Source organism: Elephantulus edwardii, unplaced genomic scaffold (assembly GCF_000299155.1).
Source record: "Elephantulus edwardii isolate Elephantulus edwardi_28Jun2011 unplaced genomic scaffold, EleEdw1.0 scaffold00315, whole genome shotgun sequence".
NCBI lineage: Eukaryota > Metazoa > Chordata > Mammalia > Macroscelidea > Macroscelididae > Elephantulus > Elephantulus edwardii.
This window is the reverse complement of record NW_006400065.1, coordinates 2272544-2294129: the sequence shown is the minus strand read 5'-3', so window position 1 is coordinate 2294129 and position 21586 is coordinate 2272544. Positions and strand designations below refer to the sequence as shown.

Below are 21586 nucleotides of genomic sequence, written 5' to 3'. Positions count from 1 at the left end.
TGAATGTTGTTGGATGGGAGGGGCACCTCCCCAGAGGTCTGGAGTCTGACCCAAGCAGCACCAGTCTAAACAAGAAGGATCCAGGCACTGACAGCAGGAATACAATTCTTTCCACACCTTAAATGCTGTTTGTAGCTACACTCAACTTCCCTCCTGTTTGTTTTGGAATTTGTGGCAGTTTGGGGATTACAGTGATTATGTTTGTTTGGGGTGAGTGAGGACCCTAACTCCATCTCTTCCTATCTGTGTGGACTGGAGGCCTGGCAAGAATTCATTGCCCCTTTTAAAAAAATTTTTTTATTATTAATTTCAATGAAAATTTACAAAGGCTTTGGATTTCCATTCATGCATTGTTGCACTTTTCTCCCCTCCTAACCCTCCCCCCACCCAGTACACGTCCATCTTGGAAAAGTAAAAGAAAATTTCTTTCATGGTTTTACAATCCTTCCCCCAAGGTCCACTCCATCATGCAGCCTTCGCTCTGGACTCCTGTCATGACAAAAATACCTAATCACATATCCCTTTTAAACAGTTTTCTCCCTCATCTGTTTCAATGCAGTGTACATTATTGAACCCATCTTTCTCAGTCTCCCCCCAACCCTGATGTCAGTCCTGTTTTACAACAGTGGCCCTATGCAATATTTGTCCTGCTTGGACGGCAGACATGGTCTCTTTGGGGTATATTCCCAGTAGTGGAATTGCTGGGTCAGATGGTATCTCTACTTGCAACTTTTTGAGAAAGCGCCATATCACCTTCTACAGTGGCTGCACCATTCTACACTCCCACCAACAGTGAATAAGGGTTCCCGTTTCTCCACAACCTCACCAGCGTTTGTTGCTTGCTGTTTTGTTAAATTTTGCTATTCTGACTGGAGTGAGATGATATCTCATAGTTGTTTTGAGTCCCTTTTCTTTTTTTGGTCTCAGCAAAATTTGACAGAACAGATGACTTTTCCATTCAACAATTCACACAGAATTTGTTTTGTGACATTAGGTACAATTCCTTCAATGTAACAGCACTCTACTCAATTCCTCTTAGTTCACCATTCGTACTCCTCCTTTCTTTCTTGCCCATTGGTGACACTTCTCTCATATAATTTGGACATGTGGAGGAGGGAAGGCCAGGCTTTGGAAACAGACATTGTCCTGGGCAATGTGGAGGATCCGAGAAAGAGAAGACCCTCAACAAGATGGACTGACACAATCTAACGATGGGCTCACGTATATCAGAGCCGATGAGGACTGTGAAGAGCAGAGCATGGTTCCACCTGCTGGGTGTAGGATTGTTAAGAGTCTTAACGATCGAGCTCTGGTGGCCTAGTGGCAAGAAGCTGCACTGCAATCCCAGAGGTGCATGGTTCGAATCCACCAGGTGCTCTGCTGAAGAAGGAGGGACAATCTCCTCCTGTACCAGTCAGATCTGATTTGACGGTACACAAAAGAAAATAATAATAATAATAATAATTTTTTTAAAAAGTCTTAACAATTGACTCGACTGTGCATATTAACAAATATCTGTTGGTTCTACCATATATGTGAATATATTTGCAATATGCACAGATATGCATGTAGAATTATCATCTGATAAACCCACATGTGGTCATAAATGTCACTCCCTTCATCTGCCTGTATCTGTTTACCTTGCTTGTCTACTTATGTATCTAGATGAATGCTGATTAATGACAGTCTACGTACTCACGTCTGCCTCTGAGACCTGTGTCTTATGTGTGTCTCTTTGTGCCTTCCTTTTCTTATTTTTTGCTGTGTAAACTTGCAATTCCTCATGCATTTCTTTCTCCCTTTCTGGCAACATGGCCAAAGTATGTGAGACACAGTTTCAAAATCCTTGCCTTTGACTTTCTTTTGTGGGTTGTGGCGAGCGCTGAGAGATCTCAGGGACACTACGTGAGTACAAAGCGGTGGGGCACTGCCTGCCCACCCACAAGTGTCGGACACCACTGCTTTACGGCAATGTACATCTTCGTCCCCCAACCATATGGTCACCAAGTCTCACTTCTGGGACTTTTTGTCACAGTTGAAGAAGATCAAGTCTTCTGGGGAGATTGTGTACTGTGGGCAGGTGAAGGACTTGAGCGAGAAGAACTTTGACACCTGGCTGCACCACGACTCTCACAGTGGGACCCACAACATGTACCGGCAGTGCCGGGACCTGACCACAGCAAGCACTGTGATCCAGTGACACTTGGCATTGTGCCCAAGCCCACTCCATCCAGATCATGAAGGTGGAAGAGATCGCACCCAGCAAGTGCCATCAGCCTGTTGGCAAGCAGTTCCATGACTCCAAGATCAAATTCTCATTACCCCACCGGGTCTTGCGTCACCAGCACAAGCCACGGTTGATCACCAAGGAGCCCAACACCTTCTTCTAGGCGCAGTTCCTCTTTCCCATTCCAGTCTGCCCAATAAACACCTTGGGCACTGGAGAAGGAAAAAAAAAAAAATCCTTGCCTCTAAGGAGAAGTATCGTTTCACCCTCTCTAAGACTGACCTGTTTGTTCTCCTGGCAGTTCATGCTCTGTTCAGTTTTCTTCTCCAGCACCACAACCCAAAGACTTTGATTCTTCTTCTGTCATCCTTAGTCATTGTCCAGCTCTCAGTTGCACAGTAAGCAATTGAGAAGACCGTGGTCTGGATCAGTTGCACCTTAGTCTCTAAACTGACATCATTGCTCTTTAGCACCCTGGCAAGACTCCTTGACAGCAGATTTTCTCAATGCAACTTGTCTTTTAATTCCCTGACTTAGTGCCAAGGGTAATGATTGTGGATCCAGGTAAGATGAAATTATTGCCACCTCAATCTTTCCTCCATCATGGTACTGCCTCTTGGCCTGGTTGTGAGGATCTTTGCTTTCTTGATGTTGATATGCAATCCATATTGAAGGCTGCAGTCTCTGACTTTCTGTAGCAAATGCTTCAAATCCTCCTCAGTTTCAGTGATCAGGGTTGTGTCGTCTGCGTAATGCAGAATCCTGATGTCATATTCTACTTCGTAAAGAGGAGAAAAGATACATCCCTGACACATTCCTTTCTTGGTTTTGATCCATACAGTGTTCCCTTGCTCTGTTCAGACAGCTTCTTGGTCTAGGTATCAGTTTCACATGAACATAATTAAGCATTCTGGGATTCCCATTCTTCTCAATGTCAGCCACCATTTGTTCTAGTCCACACAGTCAAATGTCTGTGCATTGTCTATAAAACACAACTAGACATCCTTCTGGTACTCTCTGCTTTCAGCTAAGATCCATCTGATGTTAGCAATGATATCTCTAGTGCCATGGCTTCTTCTAAACCCAGCTTGTATTTTGGGCAGTGCTCTGTCAATCTGTTGATAAGCCCCAACAAAATTTTGCTTGCATATGATATTAATACTATTGTTCCACATTTTCCACAGTCTGTTGGATCACCTTTTTGGGGAATGGAAATAAATATGGATCTCTTTCAGTTGGCCTTGTTTAACCATCTTTGCCTCTCTTTAACTTTTTCTTGGGAAAGCAGAGGGTCAAAAAACAAGATGAAGATCTTTAACAAGACAAATTAACACAGCAACTGCTACAAAGGGCTTGAACATAATAGCAATGGTGGGGACAGTGCAGGATGGGGAAGGTCTCTATCTGTTATACACATAGGTCTCTATCTATTGTATACTGGGTCACTATGGGTGAGAGTAGTCTTGGCAGCAGCTAACAACACCAGCACTTCCATTTGATTCCTTTTTATAGTTTCTGCTTCTTCCTTAATTTGTTTTTCTTTAAATCTTTGAGCAAATTGAAGCTATTTTGAACTGTTTCTCGAATTCTTTGTCATTTCTAGTTGTATTTTGGGTCACATTTATCTGTTGTTTCTTCACACGTTTGCAGATTTTGGCTTCTGCATATTATAAATGCTACACTGTGGGTTTCTTTTTTTTGAATTTTTTATTATTTTTGTGTGAGTGTAACGTCAAATCAGATCTGACTGGTACAGGAGGAGATTGTCCCTCCTTCCTCGGCAGAGCATCTGGTGGATTTGAACCGTGTGCCTCTGGGATTGTAGTTGCAGCTCCTTACCACTAGGCCACCAGAGCTCCCCTCACTGTGGGTTTCTTCTTAAAAAAATTAAGAATGCTGAGTTTTTGTCTTTGCAGGTCGTTAATGTTCTCTTTCATTAACTTGATCCTTGGAGGCTTATTTTTTCTTTTTTTTTAAGTGAGATTTTAATGAAAATTTATAGAAAACTTGGATTTCCATTCATTCATTGTTGCACATTTCCCTCCCTACATGCCCTCCCCCAGTTCACTTTTTTTCTTTGGAAAAAAATCCTTTCATTATATACAGCCCCCAATCCCACCCTGGACCACTTTACTATGCAGCTCTTATTCTGGACTCCTGTCATGACAATAATAACTAATCGTATACTCCTTTTATATAGTTCTCTCCCTCCTCTGTTTCAATGCTGTGTGCATTATTTATCTCCTCTTTTCTTGGTTTCCTCCCTACCCCCCATGTCAGTCCTATCTCATAACAGTGGTATTATGCAGTATTTGTCTTTTTGTGACTGAGATATTTCAATCAGCATAATGTCCTCCAGGGTCACCCATTTTGTATAATATTTCATAAGTTCTTTGTTTTTCAGTGCTGCATAATATTCCACTATTTGAATATACCACAGCTTCTCTATCCATTTGTTTGTTGATGGGCACTTGGGTTGTTTCCAACTCCTTGTTATTGTGAACAAAGCAACAATAAAGATGGGTGTACATATATCTACTTGAGTTGCAGTTCTGGTTTCTTTAGGGTCTATTCCCAGTAGTGGAATTTTGGGGTATTTCTATTTCCAACTTTTGGAGAAAACTTGGAGGCTTATTCTTAAAGCTTGTCAGGGTGTGTCTGGTGGACTCTTTAGTTTGACTGTGGATGCATCTTCTGAATGCTCTTGTGAGTTCAATGGAGACTTTCCTCAGGCCGATTAGATTTCAAATGATTTCAAATGTTTCGTACCCTTGCATAAGCTCAGGGAATTGGTTTATATTCTACCAGAAATGGTTCTGTTACCAGTATTTGTTCTTTGCATAGCCAGATTGTTTACTAAATGGGCATACCTTAGTATTCAGCTAAAGACTCAAGGACTCTCCTGTGCATATTTCTAGAGCTTCTTTTTTTTTCATTTAAAATTGTGATTCAAGTGAAACTTTACAAATCAAATTGGTTTTCCATTAACCATTCAAGGACATTTTGTTTCACAACAGCAATTATAATACTTATAGTGTAGTTACACTCTTCCTGATCCCTCCCTGTAATTCTCATTTCCACTAATCCTTCTGTCCCACTCCTTCCTGCCATCTGGGCTTTGTTCTCGGGGCAAAGTTCTTTCTTGAAGTTCTTTTGATCTTTTGATCCAACTTTTTGAGAAAGCGCCATACTGCCTTCCAGAGTGGTTGCACTATTTTACACTCCCACCAACAGTGAATAAGGGTTTCTCCCCAACCTCGCCAGCATTTTTTGTTTACTGTTCTGTTAAATTTTGCTATTTTTACTGGGGTGAGAGGATATCTCATCGATGTTTTGATTTGCATCTCTCTTAGAGCTAGGGATTTTGAACATTCATGTGGTTTGTTCGCCATCTGAATGTCTTTGGTGAAATGTCTGTTCAAATCCTGTGCCCATTTTTCAATCTGATAGTTTACCTTTATCTTGTTGTGGTGCCTTGAAGTCTTCTTAAAACAACAATTTGGCTTAGAGAAGAGTACTAAAAAAAATTTTTTTTAAAAAAAAAAAGAGTACTGAGTATCCCACGGGCTGTTAAAAGAACCAACAGATATGTCTTGGAGAAAGTGTAGCTAAAATACTCCTGAAGGGAAGGGTGAAAAAGCTTTGATCCCTGGGCGGCTCTGGGCGGTGCGCACGCACCAGGGCGACAGAGCCACAGGCCGCGCCAGGCGCACGCTCTCCCCGCGCCGCTCGCTGGCTCTTTACTCCGCGTGTCCAGGCTGTTCTGGGGCGGCGGAGAGCGCAGCTGCCCAGGCCCTGCAGACGCCGGACTGGAGGGTCCCCGAGGACGCAGGTCCCCAGCTCTGGAGTTATGAGGTCCCATCACTATTGTCCGGCAGTGGAATCTATGGACTAAGCCATCCAGACTGGCTTGACAAAGCTCCATAGCTACATCGAAGACAAAAACGGGAAAGAGGAGGAGCGGGGAGGGGTTTGTGCGTGGAGAAGGGTGCAACAATGAATGAATGGAGTTCCAAAATCTCTGTAGATGTTCATTGAAATGAAAAATAAACAAACTAAATTGGGAAAAAAAGGGGAAAGAGATGAAAATAAAGATGACTGCTCCTGTGACAAACTATGTGCAGCCAGGCCCTGATGGTGTAGTAGCAGGAAGCTGCGCTGCAATCCCAAAGGCACGTGATTCGAGGCCACCAGCCGCTCCGTGGGAGAAGGATGAGCAATCTCCTCTCTTGTGATTAACTGCCTCTGAAAACCCATCGAAGGGTCAGCTATGGGTAGGTTCCGACTCCACGGTACACAACACATTTCCCTCCAAACTGTAGTGTGATCCGCCCAAGCCCGTGAGTCAGATTTCTTCATTGAAGACGGAGCTGAGATGACTCTGTTTGTTCGGTCTTTCGATGGTTTCTCTAGTGTCCAAAAGAATGAAGAACAGCTTTTGACATTAGCAAATCTTCTGAGGAAAGAAGGAAAGGTTTTTGATTAATAAGTTTACTATACTGCAGGCTACAATAGTCCTTTTAAATTGCTTAATAGAAATAAATTAAGTGTTGTGGTTGATTTAGAAAAACAAACCCTCCAAAGAAAATGAATGAGAGATTGCAGAAGGTTCTGTTGCCAGGTGCAAAAGTTCTGTTTAATAATGGCACCAATGATATTTGTAAGTAAAGTATTATGTCTTCCACCTGAGAATACTATGAATTGGGCTTAAGTCCAATGTGGCTTTTTTTAAAAAAAATTTTTTTATTATTTTTGTGTGCGTGTACCATCAAATCAGATCTGACTGGTACAGGAGGAGATTGTCCCTCCTTCCCGGCAGAGCATCTGGTGGATTCGAACCGTGTGCCTCTGGGATTGTAGTTGCAGCTCTTTGCCACTAGGCCACCAGAGCTCCCCTAATGTGGCTTTTTAAAGCCTGGAGCTTCATTTAGATACACAGATAGACTACAGGGGACAATGTACTGTAAATATGTGATGGGTCATCTTTATTTTTATGAAGATGCACAGAAACATTACATTGCTCCCCCCTTTTTAACTTTATCACTATTGTGTCAGTTTTTCTCTATTGGGTTTTTTATCAGTTGGATGTTGATTGGCCCCTCCAGATCCTGTTAATAAAAATTCTGAAGATAAAAACGAAGAAAAAGCTTTGTCTCAGATACTTTGGGCATGTTTCTAGGAAAGGGACATCATGCTTGGAAAGGTGGAAGGTCAGTGAAAGAGAGCAAGACCCTCAACAAGATGGATTAACACAGTGACTGCAGCAATGTGCTCAAGATGATGATGGCACATGACAGGACAGGGTGTAGATTTATTCTTCATAGGTCGCTGTGAGTTGTACTTGACTCGAAGGCACCTAATAATGAACAACAAGAGTAGACTCCTTGGCACCTTCCAAGAACAGTCAAGAATTTAGTTTAGCTAGATAGGAAAGTCTGCTGATAGGGACCTCTCCAAAGTACTGAAGAGCAATGGTGTCACTCTGGAGACTAAGGTACACCTAATATGGGCCATGGTCTTTGCACTCACTTGCTATGCTTCAGAGAGCTGGACAATGACTAAGGATGACAGAATGAGAATTGATTGATGCCTTTGAGCTGTGGTGTTGGAGAAGAGTATTGACTATACCATGGACTGCCAAGAAAATGAACAGGTTCATCCGGGAGAGGGTTAAACCAGGCTGCTCCTCAGAGGCAAAGATTCTGAAGCTTCGTCTGACATACTTTGGACATGTTGTAAGGAGGGACCAGTCCTTGGAGAGGGACATCATGCTTGAGTGGGTAGAAGGACAGCTCAGGAGGGGAAGACCCTCTATGAGGTGGATTGACTCAGTGACTGGGGTAATCGTGGTGGGTGTGTCAGAGACAGTGAAACTGGCACAGGATAGAGCAGGGTTTAGGGCTGTTGTACATAGTGTTGCTATGAGTCGCAGACGATTCAATGACACATAACAACAACAACAGTAAAGAATCACTGCTGTTGTTGTTGTGTGCTCTCAAGTCAGAATGACCCACAGCTGACCTTCCAGAGGCAGTAAATCTCATGGGAGGAGATTGCCCATTCTTCTTCCACAGAGCTCCTGGTGGATTCCAACCTCACGCCTTTGGGACTGAAGTGCAGCTTCTTACCACTAGGCCACCAGAGCGCCCTAGAATCAATGGCCTGAACTATATCAGAGATGATGAGGAGAGCACAGGATAAGACAAGGTTCAGATCCATTATTTTATAAGATTCTATGAGTCATAGTCAATTTGATCACACTTAATAACAGTAAAGAATCCCATTCAGCTGGTAAACTATTTAACTTAGCTCATCAAGACTCTGGTGGTGTGGCCTCTGGGGAGTCGTGCTACTGACCCAAAGGTGGCTCCTCTCTGCTGGTTCGAACTCACCAGTGGATCCATGGGAGATAGACAATAGCTTCCCATGTGCTTTACAGCCTCCTGAAAATCATTTGGAGGTTGAGCTATGAGTCAGTTCTGATTCAATGATAATAAGTTGTTGCTGAGTAAAGAATGGGCTCTGGTGGAGTCCACAGGGAGTTGTGGCTTGAACTCACCAGCCACTATGAAGGAGAAAGATGGATAATATCCTCCCATTTGACTGAAAACCTTGGGAACTATATGGAAGGAGGATCGGCTGTGAGTTAGAAGAGATTCCATGGGAATGAAAGAGTAGAGACTGTCTGCCTGGGCATCACCCTCTTTCAAGCTTTATTATATGGAGTCATGTCAACAACAGCAACTTGAAAGATCAGATAGGAAATCAGAGGGTGGTGAGCTTGTGTTAGCAGGGAAGGACGACTTGGAAAAGGAGGATGAGAATGATTGTACAACCTGGAGGACATGTTCAGTGTCACCAAACTGTACATGGAGAAGTTACTAATAGTTACATTTCTTTGTGTATGTTTTCAACAGCAACAATAACAAGAATAATAATGAATGCCTAAGGAGTTAACAGGAAGCTCTGGCAGCCTACTGGCTAAGAAACTGTGCTGCCAACTCAAAGACAGGTGGTTCGAATCCACCAGCTGCTCTGCAGGAGAAAGATGGGTATGCTCCTCCTGTGTGATTTACAGCCTCTGAAAACCCACTGGAATGTGAGCTATGTGTTGGTTTCAACTTCAGTGGCAGTGAGTTTAAAGGTCTGTTCCCCTTCGCAGTTCACGTCCCAATCTCATTGCAATGGTCGGGGGTAGGTCGTTCCAGATTACCTAAATTGAGAGGGTTTTGTTTGGACAAGTAGGACTGGATGTTAGTAGTTGGAATGTGACTTCTCTCAGCACGTTCTACTTTTAAAGTGTAAATCTGAGGACTATGGCAACAAGTACTTATTCCTCTTCCTTTCCTTTGTCCACCTGGAAAGCTAAACCTGGGACATTCTGTCTTCCCTTGAGGGTACCTCTCCTTGGCAGAACCCAGTTAGTTTTCACCTTACTGCACTCTTTCTTAAAAAGAATATTCAGCTGGGAGAACTGACTTTTGTTTCTAGGAGTGGGAACGGGGTTCTCATGAGCAGAGAAAGCCATGATGCTAAAGTTTTGAGCACCAATACTGTCAAGTATCAGGGAGCTAAAACAGTGCTGGGAATCTAAGGTTCTGGGAATCTGAGATTCCAGGATTTGGAATTGTGAACTCTGCAGTTCTAAGAACTTTGAACTTGGGCATAAGCTGTGGGCCGCCAAGAATAAACAAGTCTATCTTGGAGGAAATGCACCCCGAGTGCTCCTTAGAGGCAAGGATGGTGAAATTTTGTCTCACACACTTTGGACATGTGGTCAAAAGGGGACAGTCCTTGGGAAAAAAACCATCATGCTGGGGAGGTTAACGAGAGGAAGGCCCTTAACAAGATGAATTGACCCAGTGGCTGTGACAATGGACTGGAACATGTCAGAGATGGTGAGGACGGTGCAGAATAGGGCAAGGTCAGATCTGTTGGTCAAAGGATCCCTGTGAGTCAGAGTCCACTTGATGGCACCTAACAGCAATAGCAACAACAGGAAGCTCTGTTGGCTTAGTGGTAAAAAGCTGCACTGCAATCCCAAAGGCATACAGTTCAAATCCAGCTGCTCCACTAGAGAAGGGTGGGCACCCTCCCTTTAAATTAACAGCCTCTGAAAACCTGCCGGAGGGTCAGCTATGGGTCGGTTCCAACTCAACAGTACATAGGAACAGTAGCAGCAGTTCTAAGATTTGACTCTTTGTTATTCCATAAATCCTGAGATTATGAGTCAAGGTTTCTAGTAAACCTCTTACCAACATGCATGGGTATGAGTTGTCATATGATGCTATTTGCTCTCAACCTAGCTGAAGACACAAAGGAAAGGAATGCTGCCTACTCTGGCACCACCCCGTGATCCCAACTTCTCCCACATTTCCTGAAAAGCCTCTCTCTCCCCACCCATCTCAGTAAGGGATCTGATTCCTATTCTCCCATGCAACTCTGAACAGGACACAGCAGCCTTCCTTGGTGAGAGGCACAGACATCCAAGGTGAGTTGTGAGTGAACAACAGGGTCGTGAAGCCAGGCCAAGTGCCCACAACAGAGCTGTTGAGATTGTGTGATAGCATACTAAGTTGTTGTGTTATTTAGAAAGGCTTTTACAATCTGCTTTAAGGGCTATAGGTTAAGTCTAGGCATTCCTGCAGAGATCTGGGTTTAAGTATTTGTGTTCTGCTCGACTTCAGATACTTTCTGAACCTTGGCTGCACCACCTATAAAATGGGTATGAACGCTGTTTGTTCTGCATTGCATAGCATATCTATCTATAGCTTTGTGAACTTTGTGGCACGCGTATGTAAAGTTTTTAGAATTGAGGCAACAGAACACTTGCTTAATAAATAAAAGCGGCTATTATTATTCACAACGTATTATGCACAACATAGTTGTAAGGTTTTCCTTCTCCCACCTACTCTCTGAAGGATCTACCTCTTGCACGTAAACAGAACTCATAGGATTTCTTCTTTTCTCTGGTCCACCAACCACTTTCCTTTTCCCTCAGCCCTCTCCCCTTTCCACTTCATCTGGGGCTCTCAGTCCCTCCCTCTAGCTCCCACTTCTCCCCATCTGAACCCCCTGCGCTGCCCAGGCACTGGGCTTGCTCAGCGGGGTTGGAAGCTCATGGTGTAGGTGCGTGGGATGGTGGCAAAGCCCACATGTTTTGGGGACACATCGATGTCCTTGGGAGACTGCGGGGACTTGAAGGAGAAGTTCTGCAGGATGGTGGTAAGGAAGAGGAAGAGCTCCATTCTGGCCAAGCCTTCGCCAAAACAGTACCGCTTGCCTGGGGAGAGAACCGGAAGTGAGGTGAGAGCCGGAAGTGAGATGAGAGAACCGGAAGTTATGTGAGAGAACCGGAAGTCAGGTGATAGTCATGGCCCTTCATCCCACCGCTACCTCCCAGAGAGGAGGACGTGTTATTATCATCTAAGACACTTTCTGGGAAAGCTCTAGTCCTTTCTGCGACTCACTTTTCCATAAGGATGAGCTAGGAGTGACCCCTGCCAGGGTACAGAAGGAGGCACTTTAGATGCCCCTTCCTTCCAAATATGGCGCTACTCGGTCTCCTTTTTAGGAATCTGGACTCTTTGTTGTGTGAGCTTAGAAAGACGTCTCACTCTAGGCCTTGCTTTCTCCCATGTCCAGAAATAGTGTCATCAACCCTTCCTTTTTTTGACTGGCTGCAGATGCTTTGTGCTTGATCTTAATAGAGGTTGCAAGTGGCTGGCTCAAGGGTAGCGTCTCTGAGGGTCTTCAGGCTAGAGAGCAATAACTAGGCTACATTTCAGAAAGTGACTGGGGTGAGGGAAGCCCTGGTGGCATGGATGGTGATGTGACAGCTGACAGGGGTCTCTTACCGATGGAGAAGGGCACAAAGGCATCGCTCTTCTTGAATTGCCCTTTCTCATCCAGGAAGTGCTGGGGGTGGAAATCGTTGGGATGGGAGTAGAACTTGGTGTCTCTTAGCACAGAACCCAGCACGGGGAATACTTCAGTGCCCTGGTGGGGAGGAGGAAAGGAGATTTTGTAAAATGAGATGAGAGAGAGGTGGTTTGATCAGGAGGTAAGTCTGGGATTTGGAAGGAGAGGGGGTGAGGAAAAATGAGGGCTGGGACCAGAGGTACTACTCAGAGGTCTGAGAGATATGAGGGTTTTGTCTACTGAGACAGGATGCTTGGTGGTTTAGCTTTGCTGAGACAAAGTCTGAAGATGTAGGTTCTAGCTCCTGAGGCTCTGGAGAAATAAGCCCATGCGTTCATGTTCCCTCAGCTAGAAAACTTGGATAACAGAGAGTTCATGCCTCTTGAAAATGGAAAATTGGGGAGCCATGAGGTGTCTTCTAAGAGGATCGGGAGAATGGGTTCATATCTCCTGAGGCATGAAGTGTGAGAATACCTTGAGTTCATGACTCCCAGGGCAAGAAATTCGGGGTTACAGGTATTAGAGTTCTTGAGTGGGAAGGCTGAAGGTGGTTGGGAAAGTCTTTGAATGACAGAATGGAACACATATTGTAAAGAATCCAAAGGTGCAAGGGTCACAGGTTTGGGGGAGTGTCTGTGGGCCAAGTGGGGGCAGCACCTTAGGGATGAGGAAGTCCCGGAATTTGGTGTCCTTGGTGACCCTGCGGGACAAGCCCATGGGGATCATGTCTCCAAATCTTTGTATCTCGTGGATCACTGCCTCCATGTAGGGCATCTTGGCCCGGTCCTCAAACTTGGGCTGACGGTTCTTGCCAATCACCCGGTCAATCTCTTCATGCAGCTTGGCTGGTGGAGAAGGGAAGGTGCATTTAGATCAAGGGCTCAGGATAGAGATGATGAGGAAAACATTTGACATTGATACAACACAGACACTGCTGCTGTGATTACTCGCTGTGCTGTTAATTTCAGCATGTGGCAACCCCGTGTGTACAGAGCAGAACTGCCCCACAGGATTTTCAAGGCTTGGCCTTTTGGAAGTAGCTCACCACACACATCTTCCAAGTTCAAACCACCATCCATTTAGCTAATAGTTAAATGCTTAACTTTTTGTGCCACCCAGGTTACCTCTAACATAGAGATCAGAACCCAAACTCATTGTCATTTAATTGAAACCAACTCAGCTAACTCTTTAGTGGATTTTCGGCAGCTGTAAATTGCACAAGAGGCGAATGCCCATCTTTCTCCAGCAGAATAGCTGGTGGATTTGAACTGCCTATCCTTTGAGTTTGGGAGCTCTGGTGGCCTAGTGGTGAAGTTGTGCTGCAATCCCAAAGGCATGTGGTTCAGATCCACCCACTGCTACATGGGAGAAGTCTAAAAAATCTCCTCCATGCAATAACCGCCTCTGAAAACCCACTGGAGGGTCAGCTATGGGTCGTTCTGACTCAATGGCACACAACAACAACAACAACCCTGTGGGTTGGCAGCACAAGTTCTTACCCACTAAACCATCCATTCAGAGTGGAACTGTTGAGTCCAGTGAATACACATTGCTGGAGGAGATAGAGGACAGTGGGGTTCCTCGTGGACTGAGCAGAGGACCTGGCATCCCAGCCATTTTCAAAATGTTGACAGTGGGTGAAACTTGACTGGTCCCTGCCAGCAAAGTATCAGCTTTTCTTTGATTAGCAGGGGGTGTCTGAGGACCCGAGAGTCTGGGAATGTCTGAGTCAGAGACACCACTCCCTCCAGCCTCACCCTCCACTTCTGGATGCCTCATGAGCAGCAGGAAGCCGTAACGCAAGGTGGTGCTGACGGTCTCAGTGCCCGCAAAGAAGAGGTTCAGCGTGGTCAGCACCAGGTTCTTCATGTAGAACTCCGTGTTGGGGTTCTTCTTCTCCTGTGGAGAGAGGGGACTTCAGGCCAAGCCCACTCACCACCCCCGCAGGACCCTGTGAGGGCTTTCCCTATGCACCTGCCTCTCTCTTCGATGCCCTAAGTCAGCTTTTCTTTAGACACAAGGAGGAACAGGGACCCCCAGACCCGGCAGCTCCCTCTAGTCCCTAAGATCTCTCAGCTTGGCCCCTGTATTTTATTACCTGGCTCCTTGCCCACTCATTAATTATCACTATTCATGGGGATATATAGGTAAGAATAGTTAGAGAAGGTGAGAAAGGGAGAGAGTAAGAAGGAGGGACAAATATTCAGAGAATGAATTCAGAGTTCTCCACACATGGTTTTAGGGACAGCATCCTGCAGCTGATCTTGACACTTCGTGTGAAGGACTCTCCTCCTTTGATCCATTTACCCTGAACTGTAGACTCCACAAAGCACCATCTCCTTCCTTACACAGATGGGCAACTGTCAACTAGATGGGGATGGGGACACTCCACAGTCAAACAGTAAACTAGGCCACCTGGCCACACAGGTGTGCCTGCTAACCGGGATGCAGAAGGTAAGAGAGTATGTGGCAGCTAGGAGCACCAGCTGCAGGGGCGGGAGACGGGGGCTTGAGCTAGACACTGCCATTTCCTGTGTGAGCTCAGGCAGGTCACTAGGCTCTTTGCTCCCCAGTTTCTTTATTTGTAAAATCAGAGTCACATGACGATGGCCTTCAAGGAGTCCCACAGTACAAGAAACCACACACACACACACACACACACATACACACACACATACACACACACACTAGTTGCCACTGAGTCATTTCCAACTCACTGCAATCATAGAAACTGCCCACCATAGGGGCTTTCATGGTTGTGACCTTTCAGAAGTAGATCACTAGGTCTTTCTTCCAAGGGGCCTCTGGATAGATTTGAACCATTGATTTTTTTGGTTAGTAGCCCAGTATGTAACCATTGATACCAGCCAGCAAACACGGTAGTACAACAGAAATGCATGATGATGATTCACATGCAAAGACCCTGTCATGGGTGAGGGTGCAGCCGATGGGATGGTGACAGTTAATTATAATCAAGTTACTATGATAAGGGGCTAAATCGGAATGGGCCCAGCCTGATTTCCTGCTGCCTAGCTTTGGAAAACAACACCATCATTACTTGCATGGGCTGCCAGCCACACGCACCTCTCGCATGCGGATGAGGAAGGAGTCAATGAAGTCCCGTGGGGAGTTGGGGTCCAGTGTGCGCTGGTTCTGCTCCACCTTCTTAACTATGAAGTCCTCGAGTCCCTGCAGCTCCTTGAAGGCCTGTTGCTGTGGCCCTGGGAGATGTTTCATCACTGGGGCAAACATCTCATAGAGCTGGAGGCAGGGAGGATAAGACAGACGACAGGAGAGAAAGGACAGAAGTCAGTGGGTGGGATCTGATGGGTCAGGAGTTCCAGGCATGTGCCCAGGTAACTTGATGGAAGCACAGATCTAAGTTATCAGGTGGGCTCAGGGTGTGAGCACCTGTTGAAACATGTACATGAGATGAACTGGGGCCCAGATCCAGCTATTTAGATGTTCAGGTGAGGATAGGTTAAGAGGTCAACAGTCCAGGTGTTTAGACACTCAGATGGGCCTAGTTTGAGGACACTTGTCTGTATTTATATTTAAGCTTTTAAGATTGGGAGCTTCTGTGCAACAGCTGTTCAGGTATTAAATCAGGGCTGGTTTGGGGGGGCAACTATTCAGGTGTTCAGCTCTTTTTAAGTGGGCTGTATAGGGTGTACCAGTGGGGAGTGGTTTAGGGCACAACCTTCCTTGGAAAGGAGTTTGGGGCTCATGGGGTGGGGGAGGAGGTAGTGTAGGGGCATGATTAAGACAGGCTCCTCTGAGCCAGGGTACCTGTCCGGTGGAAGTAGCTGTGAACTGGAAGCTTCCCAGCATCATACGCAGGAGTGACAGGAACTCTTTGTCCTCATAGTCAAAGCGGTCCCCAAAGACGATGGAGCTGATGACATTGGACACAGTGCGGCTCAGGAAGTAGGTGGGGTCGATGAAGGCTCCTGGAAGAGGCACAGGGACAAGGCAAGACGGAGGTTGGGGAGAGTGAGTGTCAGTTTAAGACAGTGGCGTGATCAGATCCTGGACCTGAGAACCTTTCCCAGCCTGGAGCCCTGCTGGGAGGTCCCTCCGGCAGAGTATTCCTTTCCTCGTCGCCTTCCCCTCCACCCCCGGGGTCTCCGCTCACCGCGTGTGTTCCGGAAGGTCTCGATGAGAAAGCCCGCCTCCTCCTGGATGCGCTCCTCGATGCCTCGCTTGCCCACGCCGAAGTCCCGCAGGGTGGTGATGGAGAAGCGCCGCAGCTGCTTGGCGCGCTCGCCGTTGCTGAACGCCACGCCTGGGGAGGGAGGTGCAGAGCGGTGCAGAGGTCAGAGAGGGGAGGGGTGCGCCAGAGACCAGCCTGGGGGCTTCGGGGAGGGAAGAGGGTGGAGGGGAGAGGGCCAGAGACCCAGGTGGGAAGGATTCAGTGCCATAAAAGAGCTGGGTGGAGCGTGAGCAGGAGCGCGCGCAGCTCATCAGAGATTCGAGAAAGCACCGAAAGAGGAAGAGAGCCAAATGGAAGAAGAGATAGAGATAGAGACAGGTAATACAGAGCAGCAGAGAGAAACAGTTTCGTGTGTGAAGAGCGAGAGATCTCGAGGAGGAAAGGGAGAAATACATCGAGAGCTGAGAGACTGAGAGGAATAGCGAGAGAGTTTTGAAACTGAGCTGGAGAGGACAGATGGGGGAGAAAGGAAAATAGAGCCGAGGTCTGGAAATTGTTACCAGGACACCAAGCCGCAGGGTTTATGAGGTAGAAAGTGTAAGATCATAAGACAGGAGGGATAGTCAACCACAGAGAAGCGTTGTCATTGTTGTGCCCTTGGGTGTCCTTGGGTCAGAACTGACTTGTGGCTCAGCCTCCAGAGCGTTTTCAGAGGCTGTAAATCTCAAGGGCAAAGGGTCCCTAGAAGCAACTGGCAGGATTTAAACCACCTGTCTTTATCATTTATCCTCTAGGTCGTTGTTGTTGTTGTTGTTGTTGTGTACTGGGAGTCAAAACCGACCCATAACTGACCCTCTAGCAGGTTTTCAGAGGCAGTTAATCGATTGCAAGGGAGGAGATTGCACATCTTGTTCCCACCGAGCCGCAGGTGGATTCGAACCGAGGGCCTTCATGATTGCAGAGTAGCTTCTTGCCACTAGGCCACCAGAGCTCCCTTGCCACTAGGCCATTAAAGCTCCCCAAATGCTTTCAGAAAATGAGAGAAATAGATTTACAGAAGTCCAGGGCCCCAAACAAATGCCAAGAAAATCTGTTGGGAGCAGTTTTTTTTTTACTGATCTATAACAGTCTTGGCACCAGCAGCCAGGAAATTACAAGGCGCATTGCCATGGGAAAGTCTGCTGTTAGGGACCTCTATAAAGTGCTGAAGAGCAATGGTATCTCTTTGGAGACTAAGGTGCGTCTGATACAGGCCATGGTTTTTGCAATCACTTGTTATGCATCAGAGAGTTGGACAATGACCAAGGAGGATAGAAGAAGAATTGATGCCTTTGAGCCGTGGTGCTGGAGAAGAGTATTGAGAATACCATGGACTTCTAGGAAAGCAAACAGATTTGTCCTGGAAAGGGTTAAACCGGGTGGCTCCTTGGAGGCAAGGATTCTGAGGCTCTGTCTAACATACTTTGGACATGTTGTGAGGAGAGACCGGTCCTTGGAGAAGGACATCATGCTTGGGAGGGTGGAGGGACAGCGCAGGAGAGGAAGGCCCTCTATGAGGTGGATCGATTCAGTGACTGGGATAATCAGGATGGGAGTGTCAGAGACAGTGCGATTGGCACAGGACAGAGCGGAGTTTAGGGCTGTTGTACATAGGGTCGCTATGAGTCGCAGGCGACTGGACGTCACATAACAACAACAACAACATAGGGAACCATTATTTACTAATGTGTGGTGATACACAGGATATAGTAAATAAGCACAAACAAGCCCTTGCCTACCGGCTTGCGGGGTATGCACCCCTATCAGTGACTGTAAATTTGAAAAGACACTTTGATTCTGTGAGAAGTTGCTGGGGCTCTGGGAGAGAGACCGATCTCTACCCTCCCAAGTAGCAGAATCTTTGATGTGAAAGGAGGGGAAATAGTGACATTGTTCCCTTCAGATTAGTAAAAACAAGAAAGTTTGCTTCTTGGATAATCTCCTGTGCAATTTTCTGTCTCTGAAAACCTTCTGGAGGGTCAGCTATAGGTTGGTCTGACTTGATGGCACACAACAGCATTGTATAATTGCACACTAGAAAGACGAGCCAACTTATGAGAATTGGAGAGATAAAGACAGAGAAATGGAGCCACAAGAAGTCTGAAACGGGTTAGAGACAGACCAGGAAGCGTTTACAGTGAGGAGGGCTGGGAAGGAGGGGACCTGACAGAAGAGTCTGCTGCAGACTGGAGTGGACAAGTGAGTCACGGGGAGAAGGCTAGGGACACTGAGGTCGTCCAGCCAGCCTGACCACAGTCCCCCACTCGGGACCCCTCACCATAGCCTTTGAAGAGCCAGTCGAAGGTGGCTTGTTCGCCTCGCCCACTGAATTCTTCAGCCTGGTCCACCAGAGCCTCTTTTACAGCATCATATCCGCACAGCACCACGATCCGCCGGGTCCCCAGGTGGATGGTGAACACAGGACCATAGTGCTCTCTGAGCTGAGGGGAATGGGTGGCATGGGTTAGAGGGAGTGTACCCAGGGTCCATTGCCCTCAAGTTCTGGTAAATCAAGTGGCTAACTGTCCCAAGGTTTGGTCTGTCTTACATGGGCTCCTGCTGCTGAACCTTTAAAACTCTGCTGCTTTAGGATTTGGGTTTAATCTGGTCAGTCCTCTGCCTCAGTCTTCCCCCATCCCCAGCCCCATCCCACCTGTCACCCTGCCTCCTGATACCTTCATGAGGGAATTGTACATCTGCTCTGTGTTCAGCTGTAGGTAGTTCCCGATGAAGGGCAGTGGAGTGGGCCCCGGGGGGAGCTTCCCCCACGTCTTCCTTTGTCGCCAGACAGACATCAGGATCATTACAGACAGGCAGGCTAGCAGAGCCACCAGCAGCAGCCCTGAGGCCAGCATGGTTGCAGTTTGAGGAACGATCCCGGGGACACTGATGCCTTGGGCTGGTTTGCCTTTATATTAGGAGCGAAAGGAGGACTTTGGTCCTGCTTATGTAATTGTCTCATGTCACCTCCCAACCACACTCCACACCACCAGGCACCTCTCCTAGCTTGGCACACAGACAGCAAGGGGTGGAGGTGGGGGGAGACTTCCAGACGGATTAATGGTAAGTGAGTCCCATCTCAGGTGAGGGGAGCAAGTTCTGGAGTATCTGGACAGGAGAGCCTCTTAGGTTTGGATTTGGAGGGCTTGGGGAAGATTTGGAGGATCTCAGAAGAAGAAGGATTTGAGGAGAAAGGCTGTTTAAGTCTTTAAAGGTTTAATTTTATGTGTATGAGAGAAAAAAGAGGGAGAATGGATGTAGGTTGAAGGTTCTCTGGAGGGGAGATTGTAGGGATCTGAATTTAAGGGTCTTGGTATGAGAAAGGACCTGAGGTTTGTGGTCTCTGAGAGCCCACTGATATGTTGGAGGGAGCCATTGACTCCTTTTCTCCTGTGTTTGCTGTTGCCTCTTTATGCTTGTCATTCCCACTGGATCCCCAACAGGAGATCAGGGAACATGCTGTGGAAACCCCACTGACCTCCTCTGGTTGAGAATAGGCTGAGGGAGGTTGGAATATCTGGCTTACTTTTCAGTGGCACTTTTCACAAAACTAGAAGAGAGTGATTTGAGGCCCCAGTGGCAGAGGGAATGGCCAGGTTTGGGGAAGTAACGACAACTTCTAGTGTGGCCAGGTGGTGGAGGTTGGAACCGGGCCTTTCTTGCTTTGAGGGAGAAGGATGAAGCAATTGGCTCACATAAGACTGTTTTGCCAATACCATCTCAGACAAGAGTCTTGTAACAAAAATTAGGAGGCCTCCAGAAAGAAAAAGAAGAAGAAAAAAGACTGATAGCCCATTTATGAATGGGCAAAAGACACAGAAAGGCTTCTCACAGAGGAAGGCCAACAGATACATGAAGAAATGCCCAAAATCATTGCCAATAAGAGAGATACAAATCAAAACCACAATGAGATGCCATCTCACCCTAATAGCAGTGGCAATGTTTAGCAAGGCAGCAAGAAATAGATGTTGGTGAGGATGTGGAACGGTGGAAACTCTAATACACTGTTGGTGGGATTGTAAAATGGGACCACCACTCTGGAAGACAGTTTGGCATTTCCCCACAAAGTTGAACATAGAAACTCTGTATGACCCAGCTATGTCATTATTAGGCATATGTTCTTATTGTTGTTGTTATTGTTGCTGCTGCTGATGATTGTCGTTGAGTAAAGCACAACTCATAGAAACCCTTTGAACAAAAGGCCAAAAGCTTTTCTATAACTATCATCATTTCTCAAGGTTCATAGAGTTTCCAGAGGCATGCTGTTTAGGAAATGGATGCCACTTCTGCTTCCAAACCTATCTTAAATTGAGAGCTCCGCCAAACAATGTCCACCATGAGTAACCATTAGGGCACTTGAAACCCCAGTGGCACAAGGTTCAGCATCACAGCAACCCCAGGTTACCTCAGTACAGCAAATTGACAGAAGAGTGCTGCAACACTTAGAAGTATGTTCCTCCAAAATAAAATAACGACTGACTTTTAAATACAAAGGCCCTCAACGAGCTCTTGTTGACTCTAAACAAAAAACAACCAATATAATATGTCGTTGTTGTTGTTGTTGTGTGTTGTCGAGTCACCTGCAGCCTATAGCGACCCCTATGTACAGCCACTCTGAACCCTTCCCTGTCCTGAGCCAGTCTCACTAATTCAGACACACCAACACCCGCTGCCCTAGTAACTATATCAGTCTATATCATCCAGGGTCTTCCTCTTCTGCACTGTTCCTCCATCCTTCCAAGCATGATGTCTTTCTCCAAAGACGTACTCCAAGGAAATTAGAATTGAGATACAAATGGAGATTTGCACACCAGTGTTCACAGCAGTGTTATTCACCACTACAAGAACATGGAAACAGCCCAAATGTCCAATCACAACTGAATGAATTGAGACATTATAGTACAGTCACACAGTGGAATACTATACTGCACTCAGGAGCAATTATTTTGAAAAATATGACATAACTTGGGAGAGACTGGAGAGCATTATGCTGAGTGAACTAACTCAGTCTTGTAAGGATAAATACTGCATAGGACCACTATTGTAAAAATAGAAGGATAACTAGTAAAACATGTATGGGGACACACAGGGGAGGTGGTAGCAGAGTGGTGAGGATGATGGGGGCGAAAGTACAGGGTTGCACAATTTGGTGGGTGGAGGGAGAGGTTAAAGGGAATGCGAAAGATCTGGCGGGGATATGAAAAGATGGAGTAACGGTAGACAAGGTCCAATAGTGATTAGTTTGT

The 21586-nt window shown here is 46.3% G+C and overlaps 1 protein-coding gene and 2 pseudogenes across 2 annotated transcripts; 2 read left to right on the top strand and 1 right to left on the bottom strand.

Annotated features, from left to right (window-relative positions):
• Nucleotides 1-1211: 1211 nt before the first annotated feature.
• LOC102873491 lies at nt 1212-2390 on the top strand (annotated as a pseudogene).
• A 385-nt stretch (nt 2391-2775) lies between these two features.
• Nucleotides 2776-6822, top strand: LOC102873084 (annotated as a pseudogene).
• A 4476-nt stretch (nt 6823-11298) lies between these two features.
• LOC102856980 (cytochrome P450 2A13-like) lies at nt 11299-19244 on the bottom strand. 2 transcript variants are annotated; one of them, XM_006901251.1, is made up of 9 exons: nt 19016-19244; nt 18619-18781; nt 16284-16433; nt 15938-16098; nt 15233-15409; nt 13906-14047; nt 12806-12993; nt 12085-12226; nt 11299-11510 (listed from the first exon to the last, which is right to left on the bottom strand). In XM_006901251.1, exons 1-9 carry the CDS (start codon nt 19193-19195, stop codon nt 11329-11331), a joined length of 1485 nt encoding a protein of 494 aa, XP_006901313.1. In that variant the 5' UTR covers nt 19196-19244; the 3' UTR covers nt 11299-11328. The 2 variants fall into 2 exon arrangements, with proteins under 2 accessions (XP_006901313.1, XP_006901314.1); XM_006901252.1 differs by lacking the exon at nt 18619-18781 and having other exon boundaries at nt 11329-11510; nt 19006-19195.
• Nucleotides 19245-21586: the final 2342 nt, after the last annotated feature.

Coding starts and splice junctions, on each gene's coding strand:
- LOC102856980 (XM_006901251.1), bottom strand. CDS start 19,195: ATGCTGGCCTCAGGGCTGCTGCTGGTGGCTCTGCTAGCCTGCCTGTCT. Junction 18,782..19,015: donor TGTACAATTCCCTCATGAAG/GTATCAGGAGGC, acceptor CATTCCCCTCAG/CTCAGAGAGCACTATGGTCC. Junction 11,511..12,084: donor CTTTGTGCCCTTCTCCATCG/GTAAGAGACCCC, acceptor TTCTCTCCCCAG/GCAAGCGGTACTGTTTTGGC.